A 26,959-nucleotide genomic window follows, 5' to 3' on the forward strand; every position below is an offset into this window, starting at 1 on the left:
AGTCAAGGAAGCGTTCTTGACTGCGGCTTTCTCCTGCACCATGGAGGGAAATCTCACACCCCTTTTTCTTTTCCCTCAACCGTAATGACCCTAGCCACGGCGGTAATGATGCGACCGACTTACGGTTGCGACAGCCCAATAGCTTCTACATTCCAGACGCACTGCTGAAACACAACCCGTGGCAAAAAAGAAAAAGAAACAGAGAGAGAGAGAGAGAGAGAGAGAGAGAGAGAGAGAGAAGTCATAAGGGAAACGCAGGAAGGTTAACCAAACTGAGCCCTGTAGGCTACCCTGCATTAGGGAAGGGGGAAAGGTGATTGAAATAGGAGAAGGAAGAAAGAAGTTCACAGTTTGCACTGTTACGCACAGAAGCGTTCATCATTGAATCAGTCACAGGCGGTGAAACAGGCTGGTGCATTTCAAGAAACGCAGCAGCACTTTTGTGGCCTTGTACATAGCTGACGCACGAGGCCACGGACCCGAGATCTTCTACTCTGTGAAAAGACGGTCGTTTAAGTGCTCCAAAGCTGCATGAAGGGCACTCCTCTCGTCTTCGTATGTAGATCAGTCACACAGGAGATGTTTGGTCGTTTCTTCGACACCACATCTGCTGCAATTGAGATTGTCCGCCATTCCAATTAGGACTGAGTAGGTGTAAGTAGGTGTAGGTGTAAGTAAGAAACTCCTGGTCGCAAGCGACACAGTAGCGTTTCTTCCCGTCGGTTATAACCAGGTGAAAGTTGCAATGTCATATGCGGGTCTATGGCGTTAGGCGCCGGTTGGTGAACTCCGGTGTGTTCCATTTCCTTACAGTAATAATATGGGCGATACCGCTGAGGCGCCGCGCTGCGCCCGTTCTCAGCAATGTTATCGAGGTGCTTTCACATGCATCATGTGCCTCACGGGCCGCTTTGTCGGCGCTTTCATTGCCAGTAATGTTGCAGTGCCCGGGTAGCCACTGGAATACAATGTCATGGCCTCCGCCCAGCGCTTGATGGTAGCGTAATCGTATCTCTGCTGCCTATTTTTCATGTGGGCTGCGGTGCAGAGCTGATAAGAGTGATTGCAGGGCTGCCTTTGATTCACGGAATATAGCCCAGTGATTGTTGCTGCACATTACTGCGCTACAGAGTGCGGAAAGTTCGGATTCTGTCGACGTGACGAGGCTGATCTCACTTCTTGCAGATTTTCATCCACGGAATGACTACCGTCCCAGTACAGCTGGCTAGAGTCGAAGAGTCATCTGTATAAATGTGAACTCGATTGTAGTACGTATCATGCCGCAGATTCAGAGCAGCTTGCTTCAGGCCACAAGTCGGCAAATCGGACTTCTTTCTACCTGCTGGAACGGCGAAGCGTACTTGTGCACGGTTGCCGGCAAAGCACAGTGTTCTTGCTGCAGATGTGAAATCGGACGGAAGACAGGATAGCTATGAGGCTACAATGTCCGAAAAAGTTGCATCTGGTATACTTCCCGAGGGAGAAGTAAGGTGTCCAGAATGGAGTCGGGAAAGGTGACGAAGATGATTTCTAAGGCTGTCTGTGACTATATGTGTACTGATGGGATGCTCCCTGGTGATGGCAATTGTTGCGGGTGTTGAAGCGAATCGCGGTATACCCAGATACGTTCTAAGTGCTTCAGCTCGCATGCTCTCAAGCACTCTGAGATTTGTCTCAGAGCCCCGGAGAAACCCATGAAGAGCGCTTTGTACAGTTGAAGCATAGAACACACCGACGGTCCCCGCGCTTTTGCAGCAATAGTTCTGAAAAGGTGACTTATTGAGAGGAGTCTCTTCCTTAGGTAGGATACATAGGGGCTCCAGGAAAGGTCGCGGTCGACAACCATCCCTAAATATCGATCGGTTCTCTTGTACAAGATAGCCTGGCGATTAACAGACACCTAGTATCCACTCATCTATTTTCGCGTGAAGGCGACTATCGCGCACTTTTCTATGGAAATTCCGACGCTTTGTGTCTGAAGATAAGTGGACGTCATTGTTGCAGCCTTTTGTAACCTTGCGCGTACCTGTGGCCGAGTTACTCCTGACGCCCGGATGCAGATGTCATCGGCCTAAATTGACAGAGTGACCGACTGTGGCAGGAATTCGGCCGGCCCAGTCAAAGTCAGGTTGAACAAAACCAGGCTTAAAACGCCACCTTGTGAAACTCCATGGCTGGTGTAATGGTCGGTAGTTTGACCATCCTGGGTGAATACAAAGAAGCTCCTTTCAGTCAGGGAGCTCCGAATCCAACGAAAAGTGTGGCCTCCGATTGCAGCATCCACAAGCGCGTCAAGAATGGCTACATGAGAACCATTATCAAAAGCGCCCTTTACATCTAAAGATAACACTACAGATAGGCATTTGGATTATTTCTGTTGTTGAATCGAAGACACAAAATCAATGACGTTGTCAACTGACAAACGGCCACGTCAAAAACCTGTCATCGCGTCTCGATAAACATTGTAATGTTCAAGGAACCACTCGAGTTGCGTGAGGATCATCCTTTCCATCAACTTGCCAACACAGCTGGCGCGAGCAATAGGTCGATATGATGTCAGTTCAAGAGGAGGCTTTCCATGCTTTAAGATTGGGACAAGACGGCTACGCTTCCACTCAGAAAGAACAACTCCGTCACTCCATGAGACGCTGAGATTACGCAGCAGGATCGCTCGTGCTTCATGGTCGAGGTGGCGGATAGCAGCGTACGTGATGCTGTCGGGTCCGGGCGAAGAGGAAGGCCTGAAAATGGCTAGAGCAGCAACCAAGGCTGTCAAGAAGTGGATGTTGGACGAAACTTTTGTGAGGCACTTGCAGGTCACAGAGAGCTACGAAAGGATCTTGAATTGTACGCAGTTCCCTTCATGCAATTTTCGGCAATGGACGAACCTTTCTTCATGGAAGAACTTCATAAAAGAAACGTACCGCGTAGAACTTGCGTCGCAGTGTCAACGATACTAAATCTTGTGGTCCACGATATTCTAGCTCGTCGCAAATCTATCGCACTCTGTTTTTGGAGAGCCTAAATGCCTTCGGAACTCTCCTGCGCTCATGCCGAACACGTCGCGCCGTTGCCTCTCGTCACGTCATTGTCTTTTGGCCAACGCTCGCCAGCAACACTACCGAAGAAGCGGCTATCGACGTCTCGTTTGCGCCGGTTATCGGGAGATTAGCAGACGGCCACGGTTCCCTAGCAACCCTCGAGACCACGCTCGCGACCATCGAGCGAACCACTTCTCCGCGGTTCCGCTCGTGGCAGAAGGCGGGTTCACTCTCCAGATGATTGACAACCTGTGTGACGGTAACAAATTTTGGAGTCACGCCCACAAGGGATGAGGACAAGCAAGCGCCGACCAATGGCGTTCGTGAGAGCGAACTGGTTCCAGAGCGAACCGTTACAGTATACGGCCCCAGATTAATGCATGTTGGCTGCACCCCCGGTCTCTGGCAAATTGGCACCAGTGGCCATCCGTGCCTAGCTGCGTCCCACGTTTGCCGTCTTCTCGACGCTGGGAAACTCTAGTCCGCGTAGTTCTGAATTCACGAAGACCCCCGGTTCCTTGAGGTGACCACGCTCAGGTGATAGACCTGATGTTCAAATGTAGGTGGAGAGATGAGTCACAGCGCCCTGCTGGGCCAGGGAATCGCATTAGCCACGTAGGGGAGTGGCGGGGAAGGACAAGTTTCATGAGGTCCGGACGTCAGATAGTCGAAATAAAAATGTAAAAGAATTAAAATTTAGTTGAGATGATAAGGTTTTACGCGCCAAACACCACTATGCAATTATGAGGCATGCCGCAAGGGGTGGGGGGGGGGGAGTCTGGGTTAATTTTGTCTACTTTGAGTTTTTGCAGCGAAGCTGTCTATGGCTAGGATCCTGGATTTTTTCGTGGCATAACGTCGACAGATAACTATCACCATGAATGACTCATACCCCCAAAATGCAATGGTTCATACCCCCGTAAGGCAGAGGCTACAAGCACTCAGAAAAATGAAGTGAACAGTGCTTACATTCTTTGGAATCACGCATACAACATGCAGAACAATATACGAAAACGCCCGTGTACTTAGATTTAGGCGCACGTTAAAGAACCCCAGGTGGTCCAAATTGGTGGTCCACTACGGCGGGCCTCATAATAAGATCGCGGTTTTGGCACGTAAAACCCCGTAATTTAGTTTAAAAAGTACGCTTCAATAAAGAACAAGCTCAAAGTAAGCATCCGAACCACATAATTGATGATAAGGCGCTCCTGCGCCTACATTCAATGCGAGCGACGCCCGCATACATTTCCCGGTAAAGATTACTGTTGCGCAAGCTTCCACGAATACGGCAGCTTGACTGTAGCATACGAAGCAGGGAGTGACGTAACTACACTTTCGTATGTAAAAGAAGAACCCACCCAGCAAGTGCTTTGTTGGCAAGGCCACGAATAGTGACGACTCCTGAAGAGCAGCGTGCTGACGAGGGGTGGCGAATTTCTCTACCCTCTGGTCTACTGTTTGTAGGTGCCCGAAGTATCGGCGCAAGCTAAGTCACAGGCCGTCGAAAGGTCTTAGGCTATTAATAATTACATAAAGTGCATGTGAATGTCACCACGTGAATAATTTCAACCTACATCGTAATGTGTAATTGTTATAGTTGTTTACAGCTTCGTTGTCTAACCACCTTCAACGCGTGGATTGGAGACAATATTTAACGTGCAGCTAAATCTAAGTGCGCCATAGTTTTTGTATTTGACTTCCATCGAAATGCGAACGACGAATTAGAGAGATTTAGCGTGGTGCCATGGACACCAAAGAAAATGCACAAAAAGGGGACGCAGACAACGGTGCTGGACACATGCTGGCTAGACAGAATGGAGTTATACAGCGCATTTTTTTTGTTATACAACATATATATCTTTTTATAGAGAAGCTATGAGCTCGACGAAAGTGGCGTTTTTGCAAGGGAGTTTCTAGGCGAGGGCGACATACTTGCCGCTAATAACGTGAGCGTCTGAAGGCTAATTAACAAACATTAATTAATTAATGTTTACCTGAGCGCCTTGTGGCCAATTGTTTAAATGGCAAACTTGGACGCCGTGATACTTTCATGAAGACCTATCTTTAAAAGGTCTTAAATATCGCACTTAATTCGCGATATTTTAATCGAATTACAAAGGTCAATCGAGGCAATATCGGAATCAACCGTGTTCCGCTGCTACGCCTGATGGAAACGCCATCTAGAGAAGTATGCAACGATGTTTGAATGAAGACACGTCGCGGCAGATCCAGACACAGCACACAGTGTTGCGTTCTCCAGGGTAGTGTATCCCTCCGCTGCCGGCAGTTGTTGCGTGGCCTGGTTCTCGCAGCTCGACTGGCGCTACTATTGGGTAGCGTGGCGTTGTCGGTTGACTGCAGGCGTCCGGTACACCATGACGATAAGGCAGGGACGAGATGACTTCTAGTGCGAAACTTGCACGGTTTATTCAATGGTTGGTGAAAGATGAGAAGAGAATGAAGTGAAAAGTTACATTGCGGGACTCTTTAAATAGGCCCACAAAATCGTAGGCGGGATCTTGCTCACGTCAACGACACGTGACAGGCACCGAGTCTGGTTGTGGATGGACGGCGGATCCATTTTACTCGGTGAGCTTTCACCATCCCGCCTCCGCAGATAGCAACCCAGGGAGTATTAATCGGGGATAGGCGGCAGATCCCTTTTCTTTCGCGCATCGTTGGTTCGCGGAAAGGGCGTCTGGTTGTGGATGGACGACTGATTGTGAATGGGCGACTGATCCCCTCTCTTCTAGGCGTCGTTGGTTCGTAGAAAGGGCCCTCCCTTTAGAGTTGGACAGTTTGTGGCAAGGGTGTGAAAGAGGCCCGTAAGCACTGCGGGGCGCCATCCACACCGGCAACCCCTCGAGACAACCATAGCAAATTAGGAATCCATTCTTCGTTTGGATGAGGCATGGTGGTCGAGCATCCTTTTTGCCCGGGATGCTACACGCCAACCGTAACAGTCGCACATGCATGCGAGGCAACATGTGCCGTATCAGTACGTGCCGCGATTAGTCACAGGGCGTCTTCCCTTGATATGAAAGCAGGGCCGCTTTTTAGGGGCACGAGCATCGAGTGACACTCTTGTTTCATGCGCAGCACTTCCGTTTCACCTCCTGAGACGACCAGATGCGAAATTTAAAATAAATCAGAACAAAAATAGACAAAAAAGTACAGTACAAAATTCATGGGTTTCATTATACATATAATACCAGAACATAATTTTAATTACAAGTTGAGTAACGCAAGTGTCTGGAATAATTAGAATGAATTAGAAGTCACTGATTATCGCACACCAAAGTACATAATTGTAGACTTTAGAGGCCCATGACGTGAGCAAGACTTTGGCAAAATTTCTGGAAACCCGGAAGTAGAAAGCGTAAGTAATGACGTCCCTAATGACGCCACACACAAAGTCGCATTATGTTTAACCGGCTAGTTAATGGCAAACTGTTGTCTGGCATAGACTGAACATCAACGTAGCAGAGCAAATGTGACGTCACTCTCTCTTCTCTCGCTTCTCCTCTCCCGGTATGCACCTGCTCGCTCGCTCGCTTGCTCGCAACAGCTGCGCGCGCGTGCTCGTTACCTGCTCTGACGTCATATCGGAGAGGGCTCGTAAGGTGCGCTTCATGCGGCGCTCGCTACGGGACTACACTCTGCTAGGTGGCGCGCGCTGCGCTTCTTTCTCGCTCTTCCTCGCTCCTCGCCCGCATGTCTTGCCAGGGGAAAAACTGATAAAGATTCATAAAGGCGACACTTCCAAACCTGTCGATGCAGTTCTGTAACAGTTCTGTCATGAGTTCAACTCATGAGTTACCGTCTTACGAAAGCCTACGCTTTCTCGACATAAGGTTTTCATTCCGAGACAAACGTATATACTGTAAATACGAGCCTTGCGCCAACAAGGCACTGTTCCCGTATGCATCAGCACACTCAAAGCTGGTAAAAAGCGGCATTGCGAAGTCACGTCTCTCCAATTCTTTAAGCATCTCTTGCCCAGAGCTCATGGCCGACAGCTTATCTGAAGAGGCCCTTCGCCTCAGGAACGCGGGGTCCACCGCCCATGTCCTCGTTAGCATCGCTGAAGCCATGTTGGAGCGTTTGTCACCACAAATAACTAATGCCTCTCAGTCTTTCACACTTTACAAGAATTTCCCGGTTATTTCGTATATCCACCGCATATCCCATCGACTGAAAAAGGTTGGCCAGCGGGCCAATGTAAAACTGTTTTTTTTTCACTCTCGATAAACTGCAATCTTTGTACAGAGCGTGTGCCCCCAAAGAGCCTGCTTGCAAAAAGAGACATCAGTGAGAGTTCGTTGAATGTGCAGAAGGAATAGTTTATAATTTGCCTTTGAACTTTGGCTGTAACTATGTTGGTCAGAGCAGACGATACCTTAATGACAGGCTACGGGAGCATCGCTACAATGTGACAAAAATGAGAGGGAGTTTTTGGATGCCCACTGTAGAAATTGTACGCGTAATCAGGCAGACGCCACAAATACCGTCACGTGTAAACTGGTGTATAGTGCATGCTCAATCGTCAGCAGAAACCGCAATCAGTTAAACCAGGAAATCATCGAAGCGGAATTTATTGACAGGTGTGGTCACACCTGTGTGTCAAAACCATCCATCGCCCTTTCCAGCAAGGAGCTATCCTTCTTGCGCAGAGATAGGTATTTTCTGCGGACGGCGCACACGTGATATGTCACAGATTCTGCTATATATGTGGTTACGTGCTTCAAAATAAAAGAATCCTGTAAATCAGCGCTCATGTGTCTCAGCGTCTCCTTCGTCCTCGTCTTGTGAGCAAAAAGCTGCATTCATGCAGCAAAACCTTGCAGCGTTTGTGAAGGGGAGCAGGAAAATAAAGCAGAACGCAGAAAGAAATTTAATCTGTCAATAAATTTTTCCTTTGATTGGAGTGTTCACACGTTAAAAAAGGAGCGTCCGTCGTGTTAATCAACTTCTATTGGTACTTTCTGGGAGTACGCGGTTTCGCATGGAAATTAGCGTGAGCAAAGAAGTATAACTTCTTAATTTGATGGAGAAAAATAAAAGGGGGGCTGCGTTGTCTATGCTGTACATGCACTGTGCAACCCACATGTTAAAACTAGAATATACGGAGCCAAAATTCACTCATGATGTGAGACACAGATACTTCAATTGCTGCTTGAAAAATTGACATCAATGTGAAGCTGAATCAACCAGCACATATTTGTTCCATGTGACAATATCATCGCACATGAGCGTCACCCTTGCGTGTCACGTGTTTATATGCAATACAGTTAAAAGAGCTACTAGCGAAAGTGTATTACGGAATTAAGAAATTAATAAACCAAATAACTTAAATGCACACGCCCGCCAATTGTATTAGCTCATTTTCTAGCATTGTACGTCGCAATGGTTGTTCGAGATTCAAGAGTTAGATGAAATTGCTGGCAATGTAAAATAATAGTCACCTATATGCCTTCACTGCATACAGTTGTACGACTGCGTGACAAGTGTGCTACAGGTGTACTAGTCGTTAGTTTGACGGAATACCGTCTGGAAAATACCGTCGGGGAATACCGTCTGGCTGGCATGGTGTGCTCAAAACTACTTAAAGGCCTTCTGCATAGCTGGCATCCCCCCTATTGTGAACTAGACCTCGAAAGATCATTTTTTTTTTACGGTGGTCAATGACATGCTTCGTTTCTAACAGTACTGGTGCTCATATCAGACCGCAACGCATGAGCATAATGTTCTTGTTCTTTCATCTCATCACTTGTCAGCAACAACTTCAGTGGAAAACCTTACAATCAAATCTGTCTCTAGCAAATAATATTTTTGCGGGTGGTAGCTTCCGAGAATTGGGTCATGCTTCGTTTAGGTTCAAAGGCTAAAGGACAGAGCCGGGCCGGACCGGTTAAGGGCCAGAAAAAAATGCCCCGTGCGGTGCTCTAGTGCATTGTGCGCTCTGAAAGACTGCTTCGGCATTTTTTCCTGCCCTATACGGTCTCTCTCAAGCGAACTTCAAGCTCTTTGTACTCATGCAAGCCAAAAAGGATACGTTATGGCCTACACAAGAATACACGGACTAAGGCCACCCTGACAGAGAGCAGGCGTTTTGCGTTACGATTTTTCACGAGAAAGAACGCTTTCGGTCTCGTGTGGCGTTCGTGGTCAAAGAACCTGACCATCGACATACTCCCGATATTGTGTTTCAATGGTATCAGGCTTGCTTCCTTTAAGATAACGGAGAAGTTCAATCTCTACTATTTGACCTTGGCCGCTTTCAACACGACCCATCTCCACTACCACTACAGCTGGAATCACAGGAAAGGCAGCTGTAACACATTTTCAATTTGAACACGTCTACGACTCCTGAAATGCTCGCTGTCATATTTACAGTAATAAAACTGACCCGTCTTCATCATCAACCATGTGCAAGATAACAACTGCGGAAAAGCTCTGTCACAGAATATCTACCGCGGCTACTGAATTGGCTGCACTGCGAGCAGCATCTTGTAGCAGCCAGTTCGCGAGTGAGGGGTTTTTCTGTGATTCGTGGCCGGCTCTGCAATGCCTGAGCTCATCGCGTCCGCGAGGCTTGCTAATTACAGTGATTAACTTTTTACACATAATGGCCTATAGGGTAAGCCATGATGTGGTGCTGCAGTGGTTGCCCGTCCCCTGTGGCATAGTCGGCAACGACATGGCTGGCCATGCTGCCGGAAGTGAGTGCATACAGAGACACGATGTCTGATAGCATTTCCTTGTGATACCAATCACTCTGACACTAATTAAAGCGTAGCCGGCATGGGGTGCGATGTGACGTGGCAATAAGGACCCCATAATCGTTTTACCCCCAACTCTGACTGACATTCGACGGGGTCTCGATAGACGCGACGTTATGTGCCTACACTGCGTTCCTTTGAATATCGCTTAAACTCCGCTGCCCGTGCAGCCGTGAATGCAATTGTACTCCCAGATTTGAAGGAAGCAAATATCTGTTTATAATCAGGAATGAGAAGTGTGTCTTATTTTCGAGAAGGGCGACGTAATAATAATAATATTTGGGGTTTTACGTGCCAAAACCACTTTCTGATTATGAGGCACGCCGTAGTGGAGGACTCCGGAAATTTTGACCACCTGGGGTTCTTTAACGTGCACCTAAATCTAAGCACACGGGTGTTTTCCTATTTCGCCCCCATCGAAATGCGGCCGCTGTGGCCGGGATTCGATCCCGCGACCTCGTGCTCAGCAGCCCAACACCATAGCCACTGAGCAACCACGGCGGGTAAGCGCGACATCAGTAAATGTAATTTTGATTTTGGGAAGTTACCGCAAGTAATACACGACACTTGAAGAAAGGAACACAAAACGGTACTGACAACTGATGATTTAATAAAACGAACGCCAAGTTTGCATAGCTGAGACACATGTGTGCACGCGAAAATCAACGTACAAACCAATAGGGACACAGGGCGACCTTCAATTGGGTTCGATATAAAAACTAAGATAAACACTGACAGACTGAGGCGCCGAACCCGTGTGTATCACAAGGAAAGAAACAAAAGTTCTTTCTGAGAAACCGCAACTGACGGCGAGCTAACGCAATCACCATCCTTAAAGCGTCGCATGGCCACTGCCTCAGCAATCTCTCTTTCCATCTGGCCATTTTCTCTGCCGATAATCTCAGTCTTTCAAAACAAAGGAAAGCAGCCCATGCAACTACGGCAATGAATAGCCAAGTTCGACGCTCCTGCGGCCCCCAGGGAAGGTTCGTGCTCACGCAAGCGAATATTAATGCACCTACCGGTTTGTCCAATGTAGTATCAGCCGCACTTTAGTGGAATGTTATATATGACACGTGTTGTGCAAGGCGCATGCGAATTTTTATGCTTGATTTCACCGAACCCGTGGTTCCTCTTTCCGCCATGCTGCACAACTTCGAAAGTTTACAACGTGCTGTAAGGACGACATCAACCCCATATTTACCAGAAATCTTTTTAAGATTATGGAAAACCTTATGTGGGTAGGGAAGTAGTCTAAAATTCTTCCTACTACCCTGTTCATTAGGAATTGATGGCTCTTTGTCCTTTTTTCGAATCTTCACAAGCAATGATTCGGCAACAGAAAACAAAGTAAAGCTAGGAAAACTCGCCTTCTCCAGACGTCCCACTTGAAGTTGAAGACTAGAAAGCTGTTTGTGGCGACATGATTTTAGAAGCGCTGATCTAAAACATGATGATGCTATACCCCGCTTACAAGCGTTGAATTAGATGAATCGAAAGGCAGCAATGCTTTTTTGGACCTCGGCTCGAAGACCCAGCAAGCCTGGTCAGCGGAAGGAAAGTCTAACTTTAAATCTAAAAACTTGATTGACCCATTAAATCATCAGTTGTCAGTACCACTTCGTGTTGTCCCTTTCTTCAAGTGTCGTGTATTGCTTGCTGTAGCTTCCCAAAATCATGAATCACCAACTGGCCTACACTCATACTCTGCTATGTTACAGTAATTGTAGTTGTGCGCGCGTCAGCCAGCCTTTAATTATCTTCTATAAGAAAAGATTGGTCTGCCTGAACCGCTATATTTCGACATTGAATACGTGTGTCCATGGTAGCGTGTGCGCTTGCTCTGGCGCTGCCTTCGCCAGATGAGTCCATCCCGGCCACCCTCCTTCCATAACCCCTCCCCTTCGCTGATCCCCGTTCGGGTGTCAGCCACTCGAGCTAGACAGTTACAGTGCGGCGAGCGGCAATTTTGTGTCCTCCTATGCTTTACATTTGGTTTAATAAACCACTACTTTTACTACTACTACTACTACTACTACTACTACTACCACTAACATCTCCTTCTCCTCAGTTCATGTAATCTTACGCCTGCATTTTATTATCACCAATCCTTACCAATTTGCTGAACGTTCAGCCATTCTAAACTACTTCCATCTCTTCTTGTTTTTGTTTTTTAAGATTGCGGAAGAAAGCAAATGAATTTTTGCCAAACGAGAAAGCGGAGTACTTTTATGTGAGCAAGCCACTTCCGACTTTCAGACGGTGGAAAGTTGCGAAAACAACGTCCGCAAGTGAAACGATGCCGCGACAAGACACTAGTGAAAAGTGCTTGTCTTGTAATGTCGTTGAGAGGAAATAATGGCAGTAGGAAGCCAGCCATGTGGACAGGTCAGACGCTCTGCCCTGTCCACATGGCTTCTTTCTGTCCTTTTTTCCGCTCAATGGCATTGCATGATGCACCAACTGGCCCAACAGTCAACGCTTCTGTGCTTGTCTTTGCGTACCGCGTACGTCGTGCTTCTCTTGTCCACAATCTTAAAACGCCATAAACTCAGTCGCAAGAGTATACCACATGCAGCTATTGGAAACCACGGGCTTCAGGACGCGCCGCTTTACATTTAAATGAGGGGAAAACAGGCGATGTCGCCCACCAGCACCCGCACACATGCGAAACTACAAAAGTTGCGCACGTGTACACGTTAATATGCACGTGCTGATACTGGTGTTTGACACTTCAATTTTGCATGTAGCAACAACTATACACGTGTCTAGTAAAGGCTTCTAGCTCCAGAGCATACTTCGCCGTTTTGCTCAGTCTTTCGGAAAAGGTAAAGGTGCATATCTTTAGCGTCTTTCTTGCGTTGAGTCATTAGTATTACGCCTTACAGAAAATTGTTTTTTGCTTAAATATAGCGTAAACCACGTGAGCTGTGAGCTGCACTGTTGCAACAGGGTGGTCTTATTTTGCCGCCTCCGCTGTCTCCCGGAGTTTGGCGCTCCTGCACTATGCTATAGTTTTCGAAGGACAATAAATCTTCGTCCTGAACTCTGCTGACGTGTTGGTGACTGCGAAGCGAGGCACTTGTGTTCTTCCTTGTTATAGGACAGTGCCACCGTGCTTAGCGAAGTCGAAAAGCACGTTTATCATTTAAGCGGTTTAACCCTCCTCTCGATCCTGTTGTCTGGCCCAGTACGCTCATCTGTAGCTCGATGTTGTCCTTTTGGGTGACGAAGAACGAAGAAAAGAAAAGAAATATCACGCTGCAAAGAAGTTCCTAGCTCCGCAGCTTCCAATCGAAAAAAAAATGACGTAAGTAGAATTAGACATTCTAAAAACTGTTTTAAGTTTTGTTTAAGTGTTAAATGTATGTTCTTTTTACGATCTTGTTTTTATGCTCTCCTTTTTTTTGGTCATAGCATTAGAATTAGCGATAGAATTAGTACCAGTGAATGGAAGTATAGAACAGTATTGACAATACAGATACAGAAATTGTTCTCGAAGTTACGAGTGGAAATTTAAATGGCCTGTAAATTTAAACAGCCTCTTCTAATTTTTTCTCTTTGTACGAAATGCCTCTCCGAAAGAAGGCTCCGGCGCACCCGAAAAGTTTTTTTTTTTCTACGTAAGTCTAGCTGCGATATCTTTGCTGCCATTATTTTCTTTAAGGCTCGCTACAGTAGATTAGGTTTTAAGCGTAGCTCGACTTCGCAGATGACTGCATCGCAAGTGTTTTAGTATGCAATACAGAAGGAAAGGAATGGCTTTTAGGGAAAGAAAGCACGATCAATGACATCGACATTTAATTATAGGCAGCCAGGGCAGGAAGAAACTGTGAGGCAGACAGATGATAATTTGTGCGGTACTTGTATAAGGCAGGCGCCATGCAGGAGGACTGAAAGCTATCGCGTTCTACCAAAGCCTCATAAGAGATCAGCCAGAAATTCTGTACGTCATTTCAAGAGACAACGACAGCTATCTTTTGAAGTCTGCGCTCCACTTCAAATAATGAAAAATAGCAATGATAATTGTGCACGAGTGAAGGCAAGACGACGCTCACGTTTAAGTCTGTCCATGTATCTCGTGGTCCAGAGTAATGTTCATTGTGAGTGACAACATCAGCTCTGGGCATTTTAAGCATGTAGTCAAAAAGAGCTTAATGACGTTCTTACTGATGTAATCCTTCATATCAACTTGACCATATCAAGACCACGGTCATTTAGCATTTCATCTAACTATACCTTACCCTCCCCTCACGTGCAACATGAGGGTCAAAGCGTGACTGAAAGTGAGTCTGACTGCAAATATCAATGACTCCACCCAGCGTTGCGCTCAACCTACAGCAAAATCACGCCGAATAGCAATCTTTGAAAAATTGAGTCTGGTACCATATTGAATCAATAGCTTTTGCGTATATTATAAGAAAAAAAAATCAAACAAGCTTAAGTTTTGATTCCACACGCTTTAATTAGAAAGCAATGGTTCACATTTTTCTGGGTTGGGCAAGTGTCACCTAAATGCTGAAGTGTTTTACTTTAAGTTTTCGTACCGCTGTTTACAGTTGAAGCGTTTTCTAGCCATGAAACCATGCCGCACAAAGCACTCAATAAAGCACAAGAAGTCACGTACAGGCGGCTTCCGACGGGCACCTAAGTATGCCAGGCTTTCCCGCACAAAATCTTTCCGGACGCGCACCCTCACAATGCGTGTCGCTTTTGTAAAGATATGGCTAGCCTTGCTCACATGCTCTGGGGTTGCCCCCTGGCGCCGGGCGCCAGGACCACCAAGGAAGAGTGGTACCGAGCTCTACGCAGCTCGGACCTTGAAGCACAGCTCTGGGCTGTCCACCGGGCCCGCGACGCGGCGGAGGGGCATGGCCTCTCGGTCCCGACGTGGGAGCGACCCGCTGCGCGCTCATCGCGCGCACCGACGGACCTCAAGAAAGTTATTCATCCAACCATCCATCTAGCCATGAAGAAGAGTCACGGTTTTCTCGCATCGTTCATGGTAACGAGGGTGGCGACGTTTCAATCTTCAGAGGCAATGCGGGCGGCGTAGCCGCAAGCACTGGCAGCTTTGGTTACAGCCCCAGCCTGTTGTTCTCTTTTCAAACAGCAAGGCTGCGCTGCAACTATTAGTGTGTGGGTTTCCGATATAAAAATGCACTCAGCGTGCGTTAAATGCCGTTCAAAATCAGAATCAGAATACAGTTGCAAAATGTGTTACGTAAATGAAGCTACAGAAGGAGGTCCCAGAGCATGAAGCTCCTCCTGTTAGTTGGTGCATAAAATTAGCAACAATAGTGACAGCAGGGTAATACGAGTGAGATACACAAAATAGTAGAAGCAGAAAATAGAAAAAAGCAAGAACACTACCTATTCCATAAATACAGATATATATCAATGACTTCGCGCAATTTCGCTGTAACATACAAAAGAGGAATATAGATGATGCTCATAGAACAAGAACAATACAACAAAATATAAATATCACAGAACATTTACAAAGGATGTTTAAAGAAATTAAAAGGTCATACAGAATATTAATAATGTCTAGAATGTTATACAAGCATAGCTGAGAATTTAGTGCGTACGCGATTGTGTGAGATAGGCGAGAAGAAAGCAACCAACCAAGCATCTATTAAAAAAGAAAAAAATACTTCCTTTTTAAGATGAGATAACGAAGTCGTTTGTTTGTGTGAGTCGGGAGGCGATTCCAAAATTATATGCAACAAAGTGGATTGTTTGCCCGCCGTAGTTTGTTCGAAATAAAGGTAAACGCAAAATACGATCGAGAGCAAATCTATTTGTATTATCGTTAACAACTCTGACTTGGTATGTTACATGGCAAGAGGTTATAAGAGATCGATGCAAAATGATTACAAGATGAAATTTGTGCAGTTGAGCAATTGTTAGTATTCGGTAACTGCGAAGCAGTTAAGAGACACTGCAACGAAATGAACTGAAGGTGAGAATCCTGACTGCTTGATATTGAATGCGTCGTAATGGGGTTATACGTGTAGGATATGTGCCATCCCATGTCGCTATACAGTAGGTAAAATTACTGTGAGTAAAAGCAAAATAAAGCGTTAGCAATGTTGAGGTAGTAAAATAATGTCACGTTTTTAGCATTGTTCTTATTCCATGAGCTGTTGATGTGATCACAGCTCACATCAAATTATTGATGTGAGCTGTGTGCTTTAAATGGGAGTCTATCATGAGAAGCCAATAAACAAAGACGCCAAGGGCAACATACGGGAAATTACTTGTACTTACTAATTGAATTAAAGACCTGATAAATTAATGGCAAGTTGTTTTTCCCCACCTGCGGCAAGTTGTTTTTTTCATTCACTTTTATTGCCCTTAATTTATCGCTTCTTTAAGTCAGTTAGTAAGTACAAGTCATTACCTCTATGTTGTCCTTGGCGTCTTTGTTTGTTGGCTTCTCATGATATGATTAATAAAGATCGGGTCCCTCGGTTAACCCCATTTCTTCTCGTTCATTAAATGAGAGTCTAGTGTGACGCCGCGAAATGAACACCGAATAACTACGTAAATGGAGTGACACTTAATGGTTACTACGGAGTACGGAGTATATGAGAGACTTTTCTGGGCAGAATGAAAAATCATGAATGTGGTTTTGGACGAGTTAATTTCGAGGGAGTTGCACCGGCGGCTTTCAATTCTTTCAATTCTGTGATTTAGATCACTGTTTGGTCTAGTTGTGAGGAAACCAAGACACCGGCCAGTAGCAAGTATAGAAGTGTCATCTACATAAAGGGATGACTCAGCATGAGTCAAAGAATTAGGGAGATCATTAATACAGATGAGAAGTAGTAGTGACCAAGAATAGACCCCTGGGGTACACCACTCTGAGTGAATAAGTATTTTGATAGTGCTTGATTAATATAAGCAGCTTGCTGCCCGTTACATAAATAGCGTTTAAAGATGCTTACTGTGGAACCAGCAATACCGATAGAGTTAGGTTTATCAAAAAGAATGCAATGAGCTATTGTGTCAAACGTTTAAGTTAGATTAATAAATGCAGTCCCAGCATAGCCACCTTCATCGGTGGCCTGTTTAATTTTGTCGGTAAAAGATACGAGTGCAAGTTTAGTACAAAGGCCAGCTTTAAAACTGAATTGATTGCTGGGGGCTTGTGCCCTCGGACCCTAGTTTCTCTGGACTAAAATAAAGTTCTTGCCATGCCATGCCATTAGGCAACAATATATTCACTTTATATATATATATATATAACCATTTTTCTATCACCTTACTGAATAAAGGCAAGATGGAGATTGGACCACAGTTTGAAGGACTGGTTCTGTCCCCCTTTTTTATGTATCGGGATTACTCTGGACTTTTTTAGTTGCACTGGAATTGTTTCCTTGAATATGAGACTGATATGTGAAAGAGGGCCAGATATAAAAATGCGCCATCATTTTTACGTTTGCGGAATTAATCTCATCAACACCTCTACTGGATACGTTTACGTGATTCATTATGTTTAGGACTTCATTCAGGCCTGTAGGAAAAAAGGTAAAAATATTGTGAGAAACGTTGAAATTATCCTCGAGGAGGGACAGCATGATTATATGTGTATGTAGTACTGCAAAAAAATTCATTGAACACGTTAGCGATTTCTAAGACATTAGCGTGCAATAACCGGAATAATTTTCACTAATAGTCGGCTGGTTGTTGTTCTTATTCAAAACCGAATTAATTATCTTCCATTGCTATTTAAAGTCATTGCCAGCATTAAAAAATTTACATTCGTAGTAGTTTCCTTTAGCTTCCTTTAATATTTGTTAAGTGTGTTTCAGTACATGTACTATAATTTTGATCGTGTTTTGACCGGTCTTTCTCTTCTCTTCCCGTTCTCCCTTCCCCTAGCGTAGGGTAGACAACCGGACTCTTGACTGGTTAACATCCCTGCCTTCCTTATATCCCCTCCTCTGTCTTTAAACGGACTTTTACTTTTTTTTTACCAATTTTCCTTTCTGCGCATGCATTTTCGTAAACTGTTAGCCATGGGCTGTGATTATCCGAGAAGTTCCTGTGACATTTTACTTCTCTAAAAGACTCACCTTTACACCGACAGGTTGGGGCTGAAAACGATATTAGCGGTAATGCGATATTAGCGTGTTTTATTTGTTAAGGAGGACCATTCTATTTGAGCAATCCAGTCGATGAACTCTTCCTTGTTAAGTATTGTTTTTTTAAACAAGCGAACAACATTCGGCGAGTCATGCTGAACACGGAAAAAATCAGATAATGGTCATTAACATCTAGTTCAAGAACACGGTAGTCGTCAGATGTAACAAATTAGAAAACTTGTGGTCGATAAGGGTGTAAGAAGATCCAAGAATGCATCGAGTGGGTAGTCTTACAAGCGACTCATATCCATATCCCTGAAAATAGTTAGTATACTCACCAGAATGTGGATCAGACGCGTCTATAATGTTTATGTTGATATCGCCGACAACTATAGCATTTTTATTTTAAAGCGCAAGAGTATTAAGGGGAATGTTCAGCGCAAAAGTCTGAAGCTGACGGTGGTGGCGAACGGTAGATGCAGCCAAGAATAACGTCTTTTGGTTGAGAAGATGAAATCAACCCTTCTAACCGAATGGATTTGCAGTTAGCAACAAAAACGACTAGATCATTCCTGAGCCCATATTCAAGGAATGACGAGATGTATGTGGCTATACCCCCATGATTTCCAGATAATTTGTGAGAGTGTTCCGAAACAAACAATGGGAAACAAAATAAGTTTTTCCGATGATAGCCATGTTTCGGACAGACAAATGAAGGAAAAATGATGACCGAGTGAAATAAAAAATGATTCTATTTCATCATAATGCTTTTTAATGCTTCGAGCATTGAAATGGATTCCTGACAAACAGGGAACTTGAAAAAAAGGTGTAAGATCTTCTGAAGAAAAATATGAAGCCATGACAGCATTCTTTTCTCGGCTGCCGCGAGGAAAAGCCATGTCAACTATCGGAGAATTCCGAGATCGGCTACCGTCGATATACGGAAAGCCCAGCTTTCACTGGTTTGCCTCGCCTTGATCTAACAATTGGCAGTCCACAGGTATTGCCATTTCGTCTCTTTTTCGAGTGACAATGTTCTGGCAAAAAACCGCTTGTTTTCAAGGTTCAAATGGTCATTCGCAAAGGCAGCATTATTTCGAGGTCCAGTGAATCCGAGATCCCTCGTGTTAAGCCGCGCCGCACACGTTTTGCTGAGGAACTCTTGTTTCTTTTCATGCGAACAGAAGTGGGCAATGATATTCTTATGGTCGCCAGCCTTGGCTGGTTCACCATGAACAATGTCAATGTACAGAGTCTGCGACAACGCAATGTACACTTGTAGCTATCGCTTTTCCAATGGCATTACAGTTCTCTCCTTGTGTGCACAGAATTCCTTTCAGTTCAATGTTGTTCAATCGTGAATGTTGACCTAACTCAGCTACACGCTTTGTTAGGACCTTATTTTGCTTTGTTATGGCCTGGTTAGCCATGACAAGGGTGGCATTTCCCGTCCTGATCTCTTCCACGAGAGTGTTGAGCGCGTTCAAGCCCGAGACTAAGCTCTCAAACTCGGACTTCAGCGCTGCAAAATTACAGAATTAAAAAATTACAGATGGTCGGATTTACCATCGTGTTCCAGTGGGTACCTTCACATATCAGCGTAGCAGGCAAAGAGGCCGCTGACAGTCTGGCGCGGGAAGCGCTGCCATTCAAGCCCACGAAGAAGGCCCCCCAACGACGCAAAAGGAGACATGAAGAAGGCCATATTGATGCGGTTGTAGTCTCCACCGCGTCAACCGTGTGTGATTAGAGGACTTAACCCAACTGATGCCGCTCTTCTACATCGCATCCGCACAGGGTCAGCGCGAGCTCCATGTTGGCGGCGTCATACAGGATTTGGCCCACCATCGTCGTGTGAGCATTATGAAGCTCCTGGTTTCATTGAACATTACGCACTATAGTGTCTTGAATTTGAAGAAGAACGCAAGAAATTAATGGATGGACTCAAGCGCAATACGGTACCACACTCAAATGCAACGGATATTTTGTTCCCCCAAGGACATTGGATATGTAGGAGAGAGGTGCTTCTGCTCATCCTAAGGTTCTTCCGTGATACAGGGTTGTAAAGTGAGCCGTGAACCGTGTGGATCGTCGCGGTTTAGAAAACAGGCAACGTATTGGGCTCCGTATCAACTTGTTTTGATATGGTGTTGGTAGCTGGAATGCGAAGTGTTTCAGACCATATCGCGTTGAACAGGTGGCGTTCAGCCGTAGCAATTGCCGGCAAATTTTGCAAGGCTAGGTACGCCTGCAGCAAGCGACACCTCTCCTCCTCCTCCTGCTTGGTAGGGCGCAAGAGCTAAACGACTTCTTTGTCACCTTTTCCAGACTCAGGCTACACGTCGCGCAATCACCTACATATATCTAAAACGTTAATTGTTTTGCCACGGATTCTCTGGGAATGCTGCATGTTATGCGAATTTCGGGAGTTATGTTCCTGTCCATGCACGCTCGCGCGCACGTTTATACACAGACACACAAATACTTTAATAAAATACGGTTGTTGGACTCCTCCCTGCAAAGCCTTTGTAACTGTATATGACTTGTCGCGAAATCTAAAATCGAAAAAAAAAAGAATACATCTGCTCAGCATTCGGCCGCAAAGATAATATAAAGTAAACCTCTACCGAACCGTTTTGTATTGAACAAGTGAGCTATATTGACACGTGTACTTATCTTTATCGGGCAACCACGTTTCGCCGCCTAACAAATGTAATCGCACAGCGTGGGACGCGCCTGCATGTATCCGAAGTTTCTGGAAAGTTATCGATGCTTCTATCCGCTGTCTGTTGTCGCCGAACCTTATGTTATCTGATTTCATCACCTGACGCGAATGGCGTAGAACTTTGTGGAAGGCACGCGGGTCCGAACGATTAGTCTGGAACATTCGACGACTGCTCTATAAAAGCCGACACGCTTGACCCGCTGATCAGATTTTCGACGATCGCCGACCGTGTTCGCCGCTATCGTTGGGCTATAAGTGTAGCCTGTTTTTGTGGGCACAGGTTCGCCCAATAAAAGTTAGTTTTGTCTTTCACAGTATTTGCTACTGTGTTCTTCAACGTCACCACCACGTGACAATATCTTCTTGTATTTGTTTGTGTTCAAGGAGGTGTTGCCGCTTGTAGACTGTTCCAGTTATTCCTGTTCTCCTAATTTACAGTCCAAAATGATTATATGAAATAAAAATATAGTAACATTATTTCTAGCGTTCACAAACACACGCACACACACGCACACACGCGCGCACATGCACGCGCAAATGCCTCTGAGCTGTGTTGGCGACGTCGGGTGTAGATAACGCCACTTTTGAAAGTTGCTGATTGATTTCCACAGTGCCTATCTCATTTCAAGCTAGGTCAATACGCCATAAACCCCATTTACCACGCAGGCTTACTGATTCTACAATAGCAACACAGAAAGCAAAGCTACCTAAAAAATATTTCGCAAGATGTGAAAAACATGCTTTCTTGGTACCACCGGCCACTGTGATATACATACTTGAACGCCTGGTCAAATTGCGAAATGGGTCGGCCGTTTCTTTACCAACATTCCCAGGAGTTCACTGGAGGCATAAAAAGAGCGTTGGCCAACAAACTCCCTCGAACCCTTTTGGTACGTCTAAATAAGCAGCGCTACATAAAGTTTTCCATGCTAAATAAAGTGTGATGTGACCAGAAATCGGAAGCAGTAATCGCTGACTGTTGCGACAACCTACCGCTGATATGTTCGGCCACATTTCGTTGCACGACACACGACAGTTCGAACTGTTGACTGTGCTTGCGCTGGTTGGTTGTTTTCTCACACGGCATCGTGTACTCACTGTCCAGGCAGCCATCGCCGTACTCCAGCGGCGGTGGTATGAGCACCCCGTCGAGGGATTCGGCCGAGTCGCCCTCGCAGGCGCCGCTGCTGCCGCCGCTGCCCCGGGCCGTGCGAGTGCGGCATGAGGAGCCCAGGTCGGTGCTCCCAGCGCCGGACGCGCTGTTCTCCACGCTGCTGCTGAACGCCGCACAATTGGCCATGGCCGCCGCTTGCTCGGATGCCTGGCACCGTTAAGAGCCCCATGAGATACGTACTTAGAGAAAAAAAGGAGAACGAAGCGAGTAACTGGGATCGAATCAGTTCAAGCGCTACGAGAGACATGTAACCGAGGCCTCTGTCCAGATATGATCACTTCTCCAGCTGTGCCAAACGCATCTCGCCTTACTGTATGCGGCGCAGGTGCGCTGCGCTTAGCGGGGAAGCCGTACAGCGTCACTTTGTCTTAACAAAAGAAATGGTTTCTCGCCATCGTGTGTGCATGCAAGGCAAGCGAAAGTGCGTCCACTGAAATTGGCATCAAAGGAAGTGAAGTTACGTGATTGCATTTGTTTGCTATTCAAGTTGGACAATAGAACTTTGGTATAAGGCCGAAGCAATACATTATGACTTAAAAGGAAACACATTCAACAAGTCGTATCGCCAGATACCATACCTACAGCACGCGAAATCTACTGCGAGTAGATGTACATGATACTAGCTGAAAAGAAATGGGAGCCATATTCACAAATCTTTCTGCTCTTACGTGCTATTTGCCATTAGCTCGACGCCTTTGCGAATGATATGTCCAGCATGAACATTGGCTGGCATTTGCCCTTACGACCAATTCTATAGCGTAAGAGTTTATTGTGAACATGGGCCACAATGCTGACATTTCACCTGGAACGGCTGCGCAAGTTTTTATATGCAGTAGGGTGAACCTGCCAACTATAGGCGCTCCTGCTTTACTTTTAAGACCTAACCATCAAATAGGTAAATAACCAAGCAAATTTTAATGTGAACAAGCACTCCGTTGGAGAGCTGAAAGATATTTCAGTTTTATTTCAAATATCCTTCTTGACTGTGATCGCTCTGTTTCTCTCTCCCTCTCTCTCTCTCTCTCTTTCGCTGCATATTGGTCATCGTCCACCAGACAAGTTGTTGCTAAAGCAGTACAGTCACATTCTGTCTTGTCATAAAATAAATCTGGATCTCACCCAGTAACTGCGAAGGGCAGTGCAAAAGGCTTTAGCCGCATGTAATTACCTCACCACTTATACAAAAAGAAAAAGAAAACTCTACTTAGGATACTGACGCCTAAAGAGTATTTAATGGGTGAATTAATCGAGTGACAGCATGTTGCGCATATGATAGTGTTTGGGCACATTTTTGCCGAGCAATGAAAAAAAAATGTTGACGTCATTGATGTCAAATTGACGTCATTCAGGCAGGCGTTAAATCATTAAACTCATGACAAAGTGCGTGACCAAAGTTACACGGCGGCGTGCCTGCAATACGACACACATCAAAAAGCGCATTTAAGGCAACAAAGACACCTCATCCAACTCAGTGCTGCTTGAATGGGAAGCTACTCGGTGTACTATAAGATTATGGCACTTTCGAACTTACGAGCTGACACCAGTTCGTTGATTGAAAACTCTTTCAGTCTTCGCTTTTGCATTCTTCGAAGGAGTATGTTCCTAATTTGCAAACGTTAAGCGGGCAGCAACAGCCATGGAAACTCGGCCGAGTCCTCACCTTTCGGCACATAAACCTCCAACCATGCTGCGAAGAGGCCTTGTGGGCGATGAGTCCCAGCGCGAGCAGCCATGAGCGCGAGCCGAGCTCGTCCTGCGCGGCCAGCACCAGCGGTGACCGGCCTTGACACACGAGCACCAGCGCGTTGGGGAATCGCTTCGAGTCCGAGGTGAAGCCCACGTGCACGGTCTGCGCCAGGTCGAAGCAGAGTCGGCAGCAGGCGGGCGCTGCCGCAGGTGACGCGCGCGCCGTGCTGCCACCGCTACTGCACGCTGGCGCCGTGCACTGCAGCAGGGCCTCCTCCTGGCTCGTGTACATCTCCAGCAATGGGCCCCGCTCACTCGTCTCGTCTTTGAGCACCAGGAATCGCTTGTGCCACGCCTGCGTCCAGCAAAAGCGCCTGTCAGTGGAGGCCACGAGAAAAGCGGGTAGTTTTAGATGTTTCACGACACGTTCTCTGAACACTGTGCTGGTGTTAAGCGAGCGAGTTGAGAGTGTGCCAGAATGGGGCCCTTGAGAAATAAATTCAGATTATGCGGGTCACCTCTCCTTTCAGGAACGTACAGTTGTAGGTGATGACGATTGGTATTAAAAACGATGGCCAGAGTTCGCAAAGCCGTTCACAATTATCAGAAACTGTTTGATAACAGGCACCAAACAGGTGTGACCGCGAGAGAGGTTATAGCAAAGGCCGATGAAAAACTTTGGCTTTTTTGAGCCTCTGCGTCACACTGTATCTGCAATGTGTCGACTCCAGTTCAATCCTTGCGATTCGAGACTTACGTCTATTTAGATGCCATTTTATTAAATAGAAATAGCATGTCATTGATTGCAACCTTTCGCGACTCCATAGCACATGCGTGTGATGACATGCAAATGGACTCGGCCTTTAGAAGGTGGGTGAGCCGTGATAACGTAAGGATTTTATTCCAATGCTATTCCTTCTCGCGCATCCTCAGTGGTGCGAGCCGCGCTCCTGCCAGTAATCATTGGGCCTTCAACGGCGGATGATAAGCGAAGAATAGAATCGCGCGAGAAAGACCCTCACATCATACAGGCCCTGTTTAACTTCCACATACAATTATTGCATTTGCGCAATCTGGTAAACACACAGGTTAGGAAACTGGCTGAGCGAGCGCCATAATGCTTTCACCAAGCTAGCACCTCCTCAAGGTATAACAGAGTGCCACCCACGAAACTAGGGGCGTCAGCCACGCCCTATCTCCAGGAGTATGCAGCTGCGTGAGTCTCGACACTGCTACCATTCCTGCTATACTACCACCGCCGCGATTTGTTGGTACACGATAAGACATAGGCAGCGGTAGTCTCTCCACTATTTATGCGGGAAGTTTCGCCCAATGCACTCCTAAGCCGCACTCCCTAAACGTCGATGTCATCGTTACGCGTCTCTATATGCTGATTGTCCCTTCGCTAGGCGTATCTGCATACTTTGGATACTGAACTGTGGAAGTAACTTCAGAGTCAAATGCAATGACATCCATGCTCGCAGCGGAAAAAGCCAACCCACCTCTCCCACGATCCATACTAACGTCACACTGGTTGTTTTTGTGACTGTTGGGAGTATTGTTGAAATTTTCGATGTACGCTTATTGTGCTCACTGTAGCTGGGCACGCGTTATACTGCGTAAACCATATTTATTAAAAAAGGACGAAATAATGTAATGATTGAATTACAATTATTTTCCTCTTCGCAATTCGTCAGTGTTACGAGCAGCGTTCAGACTACGTTATCACAAGGAAGGATCTGCAGTGCACCTGCACTGCTCTATTTCTCAGGTGGGACGTATTATGGTTCGAGGGCTTATCTAGGCATTTTATAATGCGTTTCCTTTAAGTTTGTGATGCTATTTGACTTGCGATGCATTTCCGTGTTTCTTATGGGAAAAGGTGTAGCCGCAACACGATCTCTGTGCGAATGCATCCTCATTTATTCATGTCAATAAAGAATAAAATATTGATCGATCATAAGCGGTGCATGATAAAAAAACAGAGTCAAGCGGAAGTAATTGTTACGCTATACTGGCCCAGGTCCCGTCTTTTTTTTTTCTTTTTTTTTGACAGTAGCTAAATATTGACTCTTGACCTATATGAGTTAAAGAGGCTGGGTTGAGATTCCTCTTTCATATTTCATGCGCCACGCCACATGAGAGACACCGCGAACGGCGACAGCTACGTCTGTCATTGATCACGCTATGTTGTGCTTGGATGTGTATACAAGGCAATTCGCGATATGATCACGTGATGTTGTGCTCGGAAGTGTATATAAGACGACGCGAGAATAGAACGGGGCTTCTTCTTTTGCCACCCGGCCGAGTTCATGGCGCATGAACTTCATCCTAGGAGCACACCTGGGCGTGCGTGGTGGCCCACCCCGACAAAGGTGGCCTTAATATTGGGAACGACAAACCACAATCAATCAATCAATCAATCAATCAATCAATCAATCAATCAATCAATCAATCAATCAATCAATCAATCAATCAATCAATCAATCAATCAATCAATCAATCAATCACTCAATCGTTAAATTTGTTGATTAATTAGTAAACAACTAATAGATCAAATTATTCACCTTACTACAAGATGTAGTACCGTTATAACATAGCAAAGTGATTACAGCAAAAAGAAACGACGAACCGTAGATAACGAAGAATCGACGATAACCATCGCTAACTAGGAAAAATTCCAGCGCTTTTTCATCGTTAAACCTCCTGAAAGGTGTATGTGGCGGCAGCGTAAACACAATCCTGAACTGATTGGCATGTTGGCGTGCACCTGTGTTGGAGCACACATGCAGAAGGAGAGAGAGGAAGTAAAAAGAGGTAAAGTAGAGATGCAAGTAGATGAAAGTTTAGTTTGCTACCCTTCACTGCAGGGAAGGGAGAAGGTGATAGAAAGATGAAAAATTTGAGACAGTGAACCCTGCGCGCACAAAAGTGTACAGAACCACCTCCAAAGGCGGTTCTCAGGCCGGCGCCCTTCAATTAAACTTCGCAAGCGCGCAAATAGCTCTTTGAGCCAGCGGTGACTGTCACCTTTGGGCCTATAGAAGCTTCACCTCCGAAAAGTTTCCTTGAGACTAGCCGATTTAAGGTGATTTGGAGATAGAGTCGCTGAACGTCATATCGAGTCGATGGTCTCCTGGCCTCCACAATTAACAGTTGCATCTTGGTGAATCGGAGGAGACTTGCAGTAGAATGTGTGCATAAATTGTGTTTAGATAAAGCAGCAAATACGATTGTATACAGTTCCAGATATGATATGACAGAGAATATATTTTGTAATAGCCACACGAGGAACAAAGAGAGAGAGAAAACAGAAGGGCATGGAGGTTAACCACACAGTAACTGGTTTCTTACATTGCACTTGGGGAGGAATGAGCGAGATGAAAAGGAAAAAAATGGGAGCGAAAACGAAAGCAACTGAGCACCCGCTATCGCGGGCGCCGAGTTCAGTCACATCT

General features: G+C 45.7%; 1 protein-coding gene across 2 annotated transcripts in view; it reads right to left on the minus strand.

Moving 5' to 3' along the window:
- LOC142579840 (uncharacterized) overlaps positions 1–26,959 on the minus strand; it is a 378,351-nt gene that overhangs the window by 44,194 nt on the left and 307,198 nt on the right. For both annotated transcript variants that reach the window (XM_075690453.1, XM_075690444.1), the window contains exons 2-3: positions 23,476–23,856; positions 21,740–21,962 (exon numbers count right to left, since the gene is read on the minus strand). In XM_075690453.1, coding sequence (XP_075546568.1) covers positions 21,740–21,962; positions 23,476–23,856 — 604 coding nt within the window. The remainder of the gene's footprint in view (positions 1–21,739; positions 21,963–23,475; positions 23,857–26,959) is intronic.

This window comes from Dermacentor variabilis, chromosome 1, assembly GCF_050947875.1.
Source record: "Dermacentor variabilis isolate Ectoservices chromosome 1, ASM5094787v1, whole genome shotgun sequence".
Lineage (NCBI taxonomy): Eukaryota > Metazoa > Arthropoda > Arachnida > Ixodida > Ixodidae > Dermacentor > Dermacentor variabilis.